The 14,242-nt window shown below is 39.3% G+C and overlaps 1 protein-coding gene across 1 annotated transcript in view; it reads right to left on the bottom strand.

Annotated features, from left to right (window-relative positions):
• Positions 1-14,242, bottom strand: part of TTL (tubulin tyrosine ligase) — a 111,021-nt gene that overhangs the window by 65,793 nt on the left and 30,986 nt on the right. The window contains exon 2 of the mRNA XM_053711949.1: positions 13,197-13,275. Coding sequence (XP_053567924.1) covers positions 13,197-13,275 — 79 coding nt within the window. The remainder of the gene's footprint in view (positions 1-13,196; positions 13,276-14,242) is intronic.

Raw genomic sequence — 14,242 nt, forward strand, 5'->3', positions numbered from 1 at the left:
TGGCCCATACCGAACGCCATTCGGGAAGTTAGGAAGGTTGCAGGATTCCAAAAAATTTGGGTTGTTTTCCCCCAACTCCCTAATGTAATGTCAGAGTTGCAAGTACGCGTAGAACTGGGCATTGGGAAGTTAAATTTTTTCTTTTAGGTCCTGGAAGGATCTCACAATGTGCAACAAAAGATCCAGAGCATCTCCCACTCTCCCAAATCTCCTCTCCCGCCAGGTGACAAAGGGAGCATGTTCATTTCCTGCAGGGAAATTCTTGTTTCCAATCAGGGGTATATATTTAGGGGAGGACTGTGGAAACGGTAACATCCTATGGCTAGGGTCCAGGCCCTAAGAGGGTATTGTATATAGAAAATTGTTCTTGACATGTATTGGTAAAGCCTTTGTTGGGCAGTATTGGAGATAAGACAGGACACAGGGTGCTGTCACTGATTCTTCTAACGTTTGGTCATAGAAGTGAGCTGTGTTGAGTTGCCAGTCTGTCACTAATCTCAGCAAAGTAGCCAAATTGTAATATTTCATATTTGGTAATCCCAACCTTCCATTTGAGTAGGAGAGATGTAGTTTACATGCTGCCACTCTAGGTTTTTCCTCCCCGCCATAAGAACACGCCAATAGCTTTTTCTAAGCCTTTGATATCTCTTTTATTCATCAGAAGTGGCAGCGTAAGCAGTGGGTATAAAAGTTTTGGAAGAAGGGACATTTTTAGTAAATTTACATGGCCGGTGAAGCTCAGAGGGAGGTTTTTCCAGGTTGTTAGTAGTGTCTGAAGTGAGGTACATTGACTTGCAATGTTTAAATCATATAGCTTGTTTGGGTTTTTGTGTAAGTGGATACCTAAGTAAGTGAGTAAGTTAGGCACTTCGACAAAGGGGTAGGAGGTTGTCACTGAAGTGTGGCGGCTTAACCATAGGACTTCCGACTTGGAGTTATTAATTTTATAACCCGAGAATTTTCCAAAGGTTTCCAATGTCTCTAAAAGTATAAGTATACAAGTCCGTCGGGTGTCAACAAACAGGAGCATGTCGTCTTCATATAACGCAAGCTTGTAAACACTGCCTCCAATTGACACCCCCGGGAAGACCTGTCTTAATTTAACAGCTAAGGGTTCCAATGCCAAGTCAAAAATCAGAGGTGACAAAGGGCACCACTGTCTATTACCCCTCTCCAATGTGAAGTCTGGGGAGAAAGTCCGTTGACCGATAGTCGGGCCATGGGAGTATATTTTATGAAGTGCATGCAGAAAGGTGCCTTGGAAATGAAACCTGTCCAGTGCCTCGAAGAGGTATGCCCACTCAACGCGGTCGAAGGCCTTCTCCGCGTTGAGGGACAGAAGCAAAGCCTCAGAGTGCTCCTTTGCAGAGCCCTGCCTTTCTCTCTCTCAATAGTGATTTATGACATGTAACACAGGTCTCAAATTAGTCACAGAGATGCGGTGGGATACAAAATCTGTTTGGTCAGAATGTACCAAGGAGGATAATATATTTTTCAGACGGTTTGCAAGGATTTTTGTAAAGATTTTGTAGTCTGTATTGAGGAGAGAGATAGGACGGCAGGACCCCGGTAATGAGTGATCTTTGTTAAGGGTACGGTACTCCCGATATGAGTGTTCCACTCTTTTCTGCAAGTCATTGTATTTTTGGTAGGTTTTGTGTCGGAAACTAGCCCCATAAGAAATTATTTGACCTGTGAGAACCACTTTTGCGGTCTCCCAGAATAGTAGAGGGTTATTTAGATGTTGTCGGTTGTCTGTATAGAAATCGTTACAACTATGTGTCAGGTATTTCTGGAAAGCTTCGGAGCTATACAGGTAAGTTGGAAATCTAAGCGTGTTTCTACTGAGTTTGGGTTTAAAGTAAGATAGTGTCAGTTCTATAGGGGCGTGGTCTGAAAGCAGAATATCATAGATTTTTTTTCTAGTCTAATTTGTGGGCTCAAAGACTCTGAGATCAGGAATAAGTCTATTCTGGAAAGAGAGCCAGCCATTTTTGATAGACATGTATAGTCCCTGTCTGTCGGATGTCTCCTTCTCCAAATATCGCACACTGCCAGATCCGAGTGTAATCTGGAAAATACCCTATTCTCAAATTTTCCCTTGTATGTTTTGTGCCTGGTGTTTGTTTGAAAAGGCTGCAGCCAAGATGTTTAGCCGTGGGTTTGGAGCTAGATTGAAGTCTCCGCCTAGTATTAACGGGGTGCCCAAAAATGGGAGTAGAGCCTGGATATGTCGGATCCCATTTTACTGGGCAGTTAATCCCTCCCATGTTCCATATCTTGACTAGATTTGAGGTGCATAGATATGGTGTAATGGAAAACATCTCTAAACATATTAAATAGAAACAAACAAGAAAGCAAACATGAGAACTTTTTGCAATGTACATCATACAAATAACAAATTGGGCAGGTCTAGACCAGTAATTGGTATTCATACATTTGTCTACGCTTGATATATGACATCTCTTTAAACTTAAATATATTGTGCATAGAAGGCAGTATGGTGCAAACAAGCAGAACTTTAAATAACCAATGCACAAATTAGAAACCAGAAGTATACTATTCCAGCAACAGCTTCTCAAACATAAGCAGCTAAAAAAGCAATATACGTTGTGAGATGGCAGATTGGTTCCACCAATTAGGCAAGTGTCAAATAGGCACATTAGTCAATATTAAGATGAATATACGTTAACCAGTACATATTTACGTGTTCCTTAGACAAAGATCCCTTCAGCCAGCTTCTTGGAGCCTGGTTAGATAGGTTTCCACAGCTTGGGGGGTATGAAAGTACTTAGGCCCCAAGGTGGTTTGGAGATGTAGCTTAGCAGGATATAATAGGGCAGCTTGACGGCCTTGGCTGTAGAGTCGCGAGCAGATTGGTGCAAAATCTTTCCGTTGTCTTGAAACTTGTGATGAAAAGTCCTGAAAAAGTAGAAGGCGGCTACCTTCATGTATTACCTCTTTTTGTAATCTGTAGACTCTAAGAATTTTCCATTTTTCTTGGAAGTTGATGCATTTAAAAATTACTTGTTCTCGGTTTGGAATTATTATTTTCCAGGTTAGGTTCAGGCTAGACTCTATGAGCCCTTTCCAAATTGATGGGTAATACATCTTGTGGTATGACCAGCAGCTTGGGGAAGATTAGGGCAGTGAAGGCTAAGAGATTGCCCTTGACTCCTTCAGGAACCCCCACTATGCGCAGGTTATTGCGGCGACTTCTATTTTCTAGGTCGTTGACCCGTTCTTGTAGGAGTTTGTTGCTTTTGAGTCATTGTTGTATTGAATGATTTGTTTCGGTCTGCCTATCTTCAACTTCTGAGATCCTCCCCTCAGTACTGGTTAATCGAGTTGAGTATTTTCGGACCTCACTTGTCAAAGTGTCCATTCCTGCCTGTAAGGATTCGATTTTAGGCAAAAAAAAAAAAAAAAGGATTTAAGTTCCTGCATAAGTTGATTTTGGTCCCCAACATGTTTAGTGTGATCCTCATTATGAGGGATTATCTCAGCATGTACTTCTATGGGCTGGTGTGTTTTTGTCAGCAGCCCTAGATTTATAACTCATGCTGTCTGCCGGGAAAGAGGAGAGCCTGTAAAAATATTTATCCACTTTCATTAGGGTATGCAGTTAAATTGTACTCTAGTCAATTGCGTTATATAAAGCTGGGGCTATATCAGGAAAATGTCCTGTTGTGTTACTGTTGCCTGATCTTAGCTTATTAGTGGGTGTTATTTAGACCCCTCAGCGACCATTCAGGTTGATATTTCCTTGTAATGTTAGCAATATGAGGCTGCTTATACAGAACAGCAATGAGGCAGCAAATATGAAATATATTGTATTTTGGCAGTTATTGCTCCTTTCCACCACACGAGGGAAGTGGTGTATCACATTTAATGCAGTTTGAATGTGTGAAGGAGATGAGGCATAGGACTTTCCTCTCTTTTCTTTCATTTCCCCCCCCCTTCTCGCTCCCCAGTTTGCAGTCCTGAGTGGATTAGTGTTTTAGGGTTTAAATCAAATAAAGGCAAGGGGATTACCTCATATAGCTGCTTGTAAAAGTGCCACAGTATTCCAACTTTGATGTAGGATGTAGTATTGTTGTGTCAAACATATGCTATGATGTTCAAGCTGTCTGTACATACACAAACACACTAGATCCTAGCTGATGCAGTGTGCGCTTTCCTTACTCACGGTTTCGTTGCAGCTATGCCCAAATAGCTCCCCCTCCTCCAAGACTCAGTGCTATTTTCTTTGGGCAAGATGGCGCCGGCGCTTTCGCTCTTGTCTTTGTGCTGTCCGGAGGCTGGGGTTTTGGTGTCTTACCCCACACACTCTTCTGGCCAATACAGACTGCTTCCCTGGTGTTGATGGGGCTGTATAAGGGTGTTGCGTGGAAGTGGATTTTCTGATGAAAACGACACTTATGATCGCTGCTATACCGGAGCTCTTTATATCTGCTCCTTTACCGCTGCTCCGCCCACCGGAAGTCCCAGTCACAATATTCTAACTTCTCTCTCATGGTTGTAGCTAGGTATGTGCAAAATTCATTATTCTATTATTTGTCAAACGAATTCCAAAAATGATTGCAGGTAGCAGCATTCAGCTATTTTTTGCGCTGGGTATACAGGTAATAGTGTTAAAGTGCAAATCACAAAGATCTGGATTTGCACAAACCTACAGTAGTTGTAGCCTTTAATATGGTGTTTAACACTCGTCTTACAAAGTTCTGTTTTTATAGGTTACACATCTACAATATGCAAGATAATTAGCTGCAGTTCAAATGGATATAAATCATGTACAAGCTAATATACTGATGGTTGTAGAATGTATCATCATATTTATTTATTTTAAATAATTAACATCTGTTTATTAAATAAATAAATGGATATATTATTTTAGTATATAAAATTCAAAACCAAACAGCAGTAAAGTAAATCAATAACAAGTGGCTAATTTTCTAGGAACAATGAGGGTTTTATGCTGTAACCACTCTTTGTTACAAGCTGTTCTCTGGAGGATGTGCATGGAAGAAAATGATTACATCAGGTCTTGGCAGAGGAAAAGCAAAACTGCCATATTAAACAAAACGCAACAACAACAGTGTATCTGGTATAATTTTACACTGAGAGTCTCCAAGTGAGTATCAGTGTTGGTCTGTAAATAATGAAAGGAAATAAAAATAAAATGAAAACAAATAAAAATCTGCAGATTTTAAGCTACAAGTATTTGGCATTGCCCTTAAAAATGAAATTATATCAAACACCTTGCACAGAACAGTATGCTTAAAGTGAACGTAAAGTTTCATTAAGTAGTGCCCGGTTTTAAAAATACAATTAAAAAAAGGGGCACTTTCATTGATGAAACTTTACATTGCACCATATTTGTAGAAATACTTACCTCTTCGTCTTGAAAGCCGCTGCAGCGCTTCGCCAGCCCATCGCAAGCCTCTTCCTACGTCAGCAATGACGATTCCGGCATCCTCCAATCACGGCTTCCCCCCAGGGGAAGCATTGCCTAAAGCAATGCCGTAATTGGAGGAAGGCCGGAATCGTAGGAAGAGGCTTGCGACGGGCCGGGGAAGCGACATCATCAGCGATCCGGCTTTCAAGACGAAGAGGTAAGTATTTCTACAAATATGGTGCAATGTAAAGTTTCATCAATGAAAGTGCCCCTGTTTTTAATAGCATTTTTAAAAAACGGGCACTACTTGATGAAACTTTACATTCATTTTAGATGAAATATTTTTTATTACTCACATTACACCAACAATAAAATTAGAAACAATACATGCATTTAGTTACAGAGATACATCATACAGGAAAGTCTCGACATCAAAATATATATAGAGTTATCGGATTGTGAGATGTTCCTTTGTATAAGAGTTCTGTTATTTTTGAGTCTCTTGAGAGTCCAAGTTTAAGATTTCTTAGGTATCTTTACTAGGATTACCATATCATGGTCCTCATGGTCTTCTGCTAATGCATGCGTTACAGTCATTTACTTTGCAGTTGGGTGAGTAGTTAGTTTTCAACATTTGTCCCCTTAAAGACAATCTATCGCTTTGAGTAGTCGCAGAAGGGAGTGTTTTTGTAGGGGGTAACAATGTTATATCTCTTCAATCTCAACAACTATCACAACAGAACAAAAAAAAAAAAAAAAGGGCGCAATTTAAACTTAAATCTTAATACAACAAAAAGAAGAAAAAAGATAAAGAAAATACTAAAGAAAAATAAACAAAAACAAAAGGAGGAATGCACAAATCAAAGACATATTTTAGTACTTCATCACTGTACAGTTATTCCTAATCCTATCTAACGAGTTCTTGCTCACCTAGGTCATCTTTCTTATATCCTATTTATGGGTGTCCATAATCAAATCCTTCTTCACTATCTCCCTATAGGACATGTTTATCTCACCTCGAACTTCTAACTTCCTCAGTGACTCTAGGTCTCATGTGAGAACTATTCTCCATTATCCAGTAATACCAGACCTTTTGAAATTGAGTTTCTGTATCCTGCATAGACGCAGCTGACTCATACATCAGGTACACCAACTGAATTCTAGCTAACACTTCTGACCAAGAGGGTATTTCCATCTTCCAATATTTAGCTATAGCTATTCTCGTTGTGGTGCATAGAATTCTAATAAAGGTGTTGAGATGTTTATTCAATCGTGGTACTTTTTCGTGTAGTAGTGCCTGAGCAGGGGTGAGAGAAATCTGCTCGTCCAGTACTTTCTTTACATTCATTTTAAAGGGACATTCCAGCCAAAACTGGAATCCACATGGATGCATTTCATTTTTGAGTAGAAGCATTTTTGGAATATACTTGTATTAGCAAAAATGCTTTTAATGGAAGCTATAGCGGTTTCAAAAGTGTATGCAAGCATGCACTGTGCACCAGCATTTTAAACACAGCACTTGATTAGAGAACCTAAGGGGCTTGCACCATCTGGTAATGACTCAATTTGCTTATTGCTTACATAATACAAGCCCCACTGGTGATCTGAGCAGCTGCAATATTTTAAAGGCTGGTGCACTGAGAATACCTAACCATGCTTCACATGCACGTGCAGAGAAAAATGTTAACACTAAAACAGTGATATCTTTTACTAGAAACCTTTTTGCCTATATATGTATATTGCAAATATGTCTCTATTCAAATGTGAAATCCATCTATGTGCATTTAAATGTTGACTGGAATGTCCCTTTAATACATAGTTAAAGGGACATGATAATCACAACTAAACTTTCATGATAAAGATAGAGCATGCATTTTTAATCCCTTCACGATGGGCGCCTTCGCAAAGATGATCAGGTGGTCAATCTATTTCAAACATGGACAGTGCGCAAGATATTTAGTTTAACTACAATGACATTACAATGGTGCCTGTGCTTGGACAAAATATTCTCCACAGATTAACACAAGCAGCAATAGCGTATCATTAGCAATTACCTTTCAGTACAGATACAAATGTAATTGGATGCTCATTTGGTGGAAAAATCCTTAGACAGTTTCATTGTAGCCTGATATGTTTGCTAACTGTAAAAGGTTAAGTATAGATATGGCTATGTCTCCTTTAAGCATCAGGGCTGACAGGTTGCCTAGGGCTCAAACACTTCACAATTCATATTTGTGTCTTATCAAGCTCTCTATTGCCAGGGAATGGAACAAAGCCAATCCCCCATTGGTTGAGGGGTTAGTTAGGCTTATAGATTACTTGCTAAAATGGAGTTGTATCAGGCACAAGACCAAACAGAAGCTTACTGAGATAGCTGGCTACAATGGGAAAGACAGTGATTGTTATATGCTATGTGGAAACTACATAGAGATAATGGATTCCTTTATAGTTTGGGTATTTAATGCTACAGAATATCTTCCTCATAACCCCCTCATTCATTTTTTTTACCTTCTTTCACACCTAGGAACTGGTTAATAACATTAACCTTTTATACTTAGAAGGAACGTTATATAATGTACAAGATAGTTGAATCTATTTACTATTTATGTGATTAGTAGCAGTCAGTTAATATGGTTTGATATATATCACTTACATTATTTACTAAGGCCTAGATTTGGAGTTTGGCGTTAGCCGTGAAAACCAGCGTTAGAGGCTCCTAACGCTGGTTTTAGGCTACCGCCGGTATTTGGAGTCAGTGATTAAAGGGTCTAACGCTCACTTTTCAGCCGCGACTTTTCCATACCGCAGATCCCCTTACGTCAATTGCGTATCCTATCTTTTCAATGGGATCTTTCTAACGCTGGTATTTAGAGTCGTTTCTGAAGTGAGCGTTAGACATCTAACGACAAAACTCCAGCCGCCGGAAAATAGCAGGAGTTAAGAGCTTTCTGGGCTAACGCCGGTTCATAAAGCTCTTAACTACTGTACCCTAAAGTACACTAACACCCATAAACTACCTATGTACCCCTAAACCGAGGTCCCCCCACATCGCCGCAACTCGAAGAAATTTTTTTAACCCCTAATCTGCCGACCGCCACCTACGTTATACTTATGTACCCCTAATCTGCTGCCCCTAACACCGCCGACCCCTATATTATATTTATTAACCCCTAACCTGCCCCCCACAACGTCGCCGCCAGCTACCTACAATAATTAACCCCTAATCTGCCGACCGCAAAGCGCCGCCACCTACGTTATCCTTATGTACCCCTAATCTGCTGCCCCTAACACCGCCGACCCCTATATTATATTTATTAACCCCTAACCTGCCCCCCACAACGTCGCCGCCAGCTACCTACAATAATTAACCCCTAATCTGCCGACCGCAAAGCGCCGCCACCTACGTTATCCTTATGTACCCCTAATCTGCTGCCCCTAACACCGCCGACCCCTATATTATATTTATTAACCCCTAATCTGACCCCCTCAACGTCGCCGACACCTGCCTACACTTATTAACCCCTAATCTGCCGAGCGGACCTGAGCGCTACTATAATAAATGTATTAACCCCTAATCCGCCTCACTAACCCTATAATAAATAGTATTAACCCCTAATCTGCCCTCCCTAACATCGTCGACACCTAACTTCAATTATTAACCCCTAATCTGACGACCGGAGCTCACCGCTACTATAATAAATGGATTAACCCCTAAAGCTAAGTCTAACCCTAACACTAACACCCCCCTAAATTAAATATAATTTAAATCTAACGAAATAAATTAACTCTTATTAAATAAATTATTCCTATTTAAAGCTAAATACTTACCTGTAAAATACATCCTAATATAGCTACAATATAAATTATAATTATATTATAGCTATTTTAGGATTAATATTTATTTTACAGTCAACTTGGTAATTATTTTAACCAGGTACAATAGCTATTTAATAGTTACCTAGTTAAAATAATAACAAATTTACCTGTAAAATAAATCCTAACCTAAGATATAATTAAACCTAACACTACCCTATCAATAAATTAATTAAATAAACTACCTACAATTACCTACAATTAACCTAACACTACACTATCAATAAATTAATTAAACACAATTCCTACAAATAAATACAATTAAATAAACTAGCTAAAGTACAAAAAATAAAAAAGAACTAAGTTACAAAAAATAAAAAAATATTTACAAACATAAGAAAAATATTACAACAATTTTAAACTAATTACACCTACTCTAAGCCCCCTAATAAAATAACAAAGCCCCCCAAAATAAAAAATTCCCTACCCTATTCTAAATTAAAAAAGGTAAAAGCTCTTTTACCTTACCAGCCCTGAACAGGGCCCTTTGCGGGGCATGCCCCAAGAATTTCAGCTCTTTTGCCTGTAAAAAAAAAACATACAATACCCCCCCCCCCAACATTACAACCCACCACCCACATACCCCTAATCTAACCCAAACCCCCCTTAAATAAACCTAACACTAAGCCCCTGAAGATCTTCCTACCTTGTCTTCACCATCCAGGTTCACCGATCCGTCCTGAAGATCTCCTCCGATGTCCTGATCCAAGCCCAAGCGGGGGGCTGAAGAGGTCCATGATCCGGTCAAAGTCTTCATCCAAGCGGGGCAGAAGAGGATCTTCCATCCGATTGAAGTCTTCATCCAGGCGGCATCTTCTATGGTCTTCTATCCGGAGCGAAGCGGCAGGATCCTGAAGACCTCCAGCGCGGAACATCCATCCGGCCCGACGACTGAACGACGAATGACTGTTCCTTTAAGGGACGTCATCCAAGATGGCGTCCCTCGAATTCCGATTGGCTGATAGGATTCTATCAGCCAATCGGAATTAAGGTAGGAATTTTCTGATTGGCTGATGGAATCAGCCAATCAGAATCAAGTTCAATCCGATTGGCTGATCCAATCAGCCTATCAGATTGAGCTCGCATTCTATTGGCTGATCGGAACAGCCAATAGAATGCTGGAGGTCTTCAGGATCCTGCCGCTTCGCTCCGGATAGAAGACCATAGAAGATGCCGCCTGGATGAAGACTTCAATCGGATGGAAGATCCTCTTCTGCCCCGCTTGGATGAAGACTTTGACCGGATCATGGACCTCTTCAGCCCCCCGCTTGGGCTTGGATCAGGACATCGGAGGAGCTCTTCAGGACGGATGGTGAAGACAAGGTAGGAAGATCTTCAGGGGCTTAGTGTTAGGTTTATTTAAGGGGGGTTTCGGTTAGATTAGGGGTATGTGGGGTGGTGGGTTGTAATGTTGGGGGGGGGGTATTGTATGTTTTTTTTACAGGCAAAAGAGCTGAAATTCTTGGGGCATGCCCCGCAAAGGGCCCTGTTCAGGGCTGGTAAGGTAAAAGAGCTTTTACCTTTTTTAATTTAGAATAGGGTAGGGAATTTTTTATTTTGGGGGGCTTTGTTATTTTATTAGGGGGCTTAGAGTAGGTGTAATTAGTTTAAAATTGTTGTAATATTTTTCTTATGTTTGTAAATATTTTTTTATTTTTTGTAACTTAGTTCTTTTTTATTTTTTTGTACTTTAGCTAGTTTATTTAATTGTATTTATTTGTAGGAATTGTGTTTAATTAATTTATTGATAGTGTAGTGTTAGGTTAATTGTAGGTAATTGTAGGTAGTTTATTTAATTAATTTATTGATAGAGTAGTGTTAGGTTTAATTATAACTTAGGTTAGGATTTATTTTACAGGTAATTTTGTAATTATTTTAACTAGGTAACTATTAAATAGCTATTGTACCTGGTTAAAATAATTACCAAGTTGCCTGTAAAATAAATATTAATCCTAAAATAGCTATAATATAATTATAATTTATATTGTAGCTATATTAGGATGTATTTTACAGGTAAGTATTTAGCTTTAAATAGGAATAATTTATTTAATAAGAGTTAATTTATTTCGTTAGATTTAAATTATATTTAATTTAGGGGGGTGTTAGTGTTAGGGTTAGACTTAGCTTTAGGGGTTAATCAATTTATTATAGTAGCGGTGAGCTCCGGTCGTCAGATTAGGGGTTAATAATTGAAGTTAGGTGTCGACGATGTTAGGGAGGGCAGATTAGGGGTTAATACTATTTATTATAGGGTTAGTGAGGCGGATTAGGGGTTAATTATTGTAGGTAGCTGGCGGCGACGTTGTGGGGGGCAGGATTAGGGGTTAATTATTGTAGGTAGCTGGCGGCGACGTTGTGGGGGGCAGATTAGGGGTTAATAAATATAATATAGGGGTCGGCGATGTTAGGGCAGCAGATTAGGGGTACATAGGGATAACGTAGGTTGCGGCGGTTTACGGAGCGGCAGATTAGGGGTTAAAAAAATATGCAGGGGTCAGCGATAGCGGGAGCGGCAGATTAGGGGTTAATAAGTGTAAGGTTAGGGGTGTTTAGACTCGGGGTTCATGTTAGAGTGTTAGGTGCAGACGTAGGAAGTGTTTCCCCATAGGAAACAATGGGGCTGCGTTAGGAGCTGAACGCTGCTTTTTTGCAGGTGTTAGGTTTTTTTTCAGCTCAAACAGCCCCATTGTTTCCTATGGGGATATCGTGCACGAGCACGTTTTTGAGGCTGGCCGCGTCCGTAAGCAACTCTGGTATCGAGAGTTGCATTTGCGGTAAAAATGCTCTACGCTCCTTTTTTGGAGCCTAACGCAGCATTTGTTTGAACTCTCGATACCAGAGTTATTTTTATGGTGCGGCCAGAAAAAAGCCTGCGGAGCGTTAACAGCCCATCTACCGCCAAACTCCAAATCTAGGCCTAAATGTGCTGTCACGTCAATATGTTGAAGGACTTAATAGGACACTAAGATGTGTATATTATGTTACTATATGGAGAATTCGGTTATCCATACATATTTCATATGGTTTGTTTTGTGAACAATGTAATTGCTGTACTTTAATGCATATTTAATATATATTTCGGTGTGGAGAAGTTCACAATGGTTCTCCTGCACTTGCTGAAAACATGGATATTACGTACAGTATATGGTTTTGTTTTGTTCTTCATAATTCATTTGTTGGACCTCCATCTTGGACTTACTCCTAAATCGCTGGTTTTCAAACCTGTCCTCAGGCCTCTCTAACAGGCCAGATTTTGAGGATATCTGAACTAGAGCACAGGTGAAAAAATAATCAGCGGATTGGAAAACAGGTTGTTTTTTTTTACCTGCTCTCTGCCAAGGCAATCCTGAAAATCTGGCCTGTTAGGGAGGCCTGAAAACAGGTAGATCCAAAAGACAAATCTTGGTAAATGTTTTAGAAAGAAAGAAAATAATGGACTGGTCCACACTGGGGAGGGGTTATTGATGTGATTAATTATTATGTTTAAAATATGGAGGAGTATGTCTTTTGTACAAAGCTCCATATGTACCTATATTGTGAAATATAGGAACCCTGGCTATCCTTAGGCCTGAAAACTGCAATTAACCTTCGATAGCATGGTGAAAGTCTTTGACGTTGATCCTTTTTCCAGATGATATACAATGATATGAGATTCCCTACTCCTTTTATCCCTCTTTATTCTTTCATCTTGTTTTTTTTCTCCCTCAGGACAACTCCCTAATTAGAAACTTTCTCATACACGTCTTGTCTATCCATACAGAGATTTGTTTGATAGAACATATATTTCGTTTATGCACACAAGTGTGTTGTGCAGCCCTTGAAATTCTCTTATTACCTTAATGTATTGTTTGTTTTGGATGTTTATTGAAACATTTTCAATACAAAATTAATTTAAAACAGCAGAATGCAATTGGACAACACTTACTTTACTAATGAAGCTTTACGACAAAGTTTGTCAGCCCCCCTAAAGTAATTTACCAGCTGCACAATTCCAGGCTCATGACCTGTAAGAAGAAAACAAAATGATCAGAAGGAGTAAATAAGTGTGCATAAATATTCTGTAGTATAGAACAGAAATGAGAGTACATGAATATTCTATAGTATAGAACAGATACCAACTAGTATGTAAACCAGGGTTGATCAACTTTAGCCCTCCAAAGGTTTTGGAACTACATTTCCCATGATGCTCAGACACTTTGGAACTACATTTACCTTGATGCTCAGCCAGTTTAAAGTCTCTGGAGGGCCAAGGTTAATCACCCCTGATGTAAACTATACAAGGACAGTTTCCTTTATATAATCTTCAAAAAATAAATATATGAATTATTGACACTAATGTTATTTTTAATGGGTGCACTACACAGCTGATTTTACTGACCACCAGGGTAAAATAAGCTTAAATAAGAGAGTACATTTTTTTTCTATGCATATTGCACAGATAATTATTGAATACATTTGTTAAAATGATGCATTTAAATTTGTGCCTTGGATAGCAGAAAATTTTATTTTACAAAGTATCACACTACTCCCCTAATGGAACCCCCCCCCCAAATAAATAAGTTGCACCGAGGGAATTGTACTGCAATGTCTGTATGACCATGTAATGTATATGGTATAATAGATCAGATACCGATTGCGGAGTAAGATGCTGAATTAAAGGTATTAGAAGTAAAACTGCTCTCAAGACAACACAGTAACAAAAAAGTGGTTTTATTTGAGCAGAAATAAGAGAACTATCAAGCCAATGTACAAGGGAAAACCTAGAGACAACAACAATATTCAGGAAGAGGTCCATATCAATAGGATGACAGTCTAGTCAGAGTGCAAAGGGTAACCAGAGTCATGATTTTATTGGGTCATAACAATTGCCAGTATGCCACGAGGAGAGATGTAACTGGAGCACAAGAATCACTAGGCTATTTACAAATTCCATTTGCAAGCTTCCAGAGGACCAATGCTTTTAAAAAAAAT

The sequence above is a fragment of the Bombina bombina genome, chromosome 4 (genome assembly GCF_027579735.1).
Source record: "Bombina bombina isolate aBomBom1 chromosome 4, aBomBom1.pri, whole genome shotgun sequence".
Classification (NCBI taxonomy): domain Eukaryota; kingdom Metazoa; phylum Chordata; class Amphibia; order Anura; family Bombinatoridae; genus Bombina; species Bombina bombina.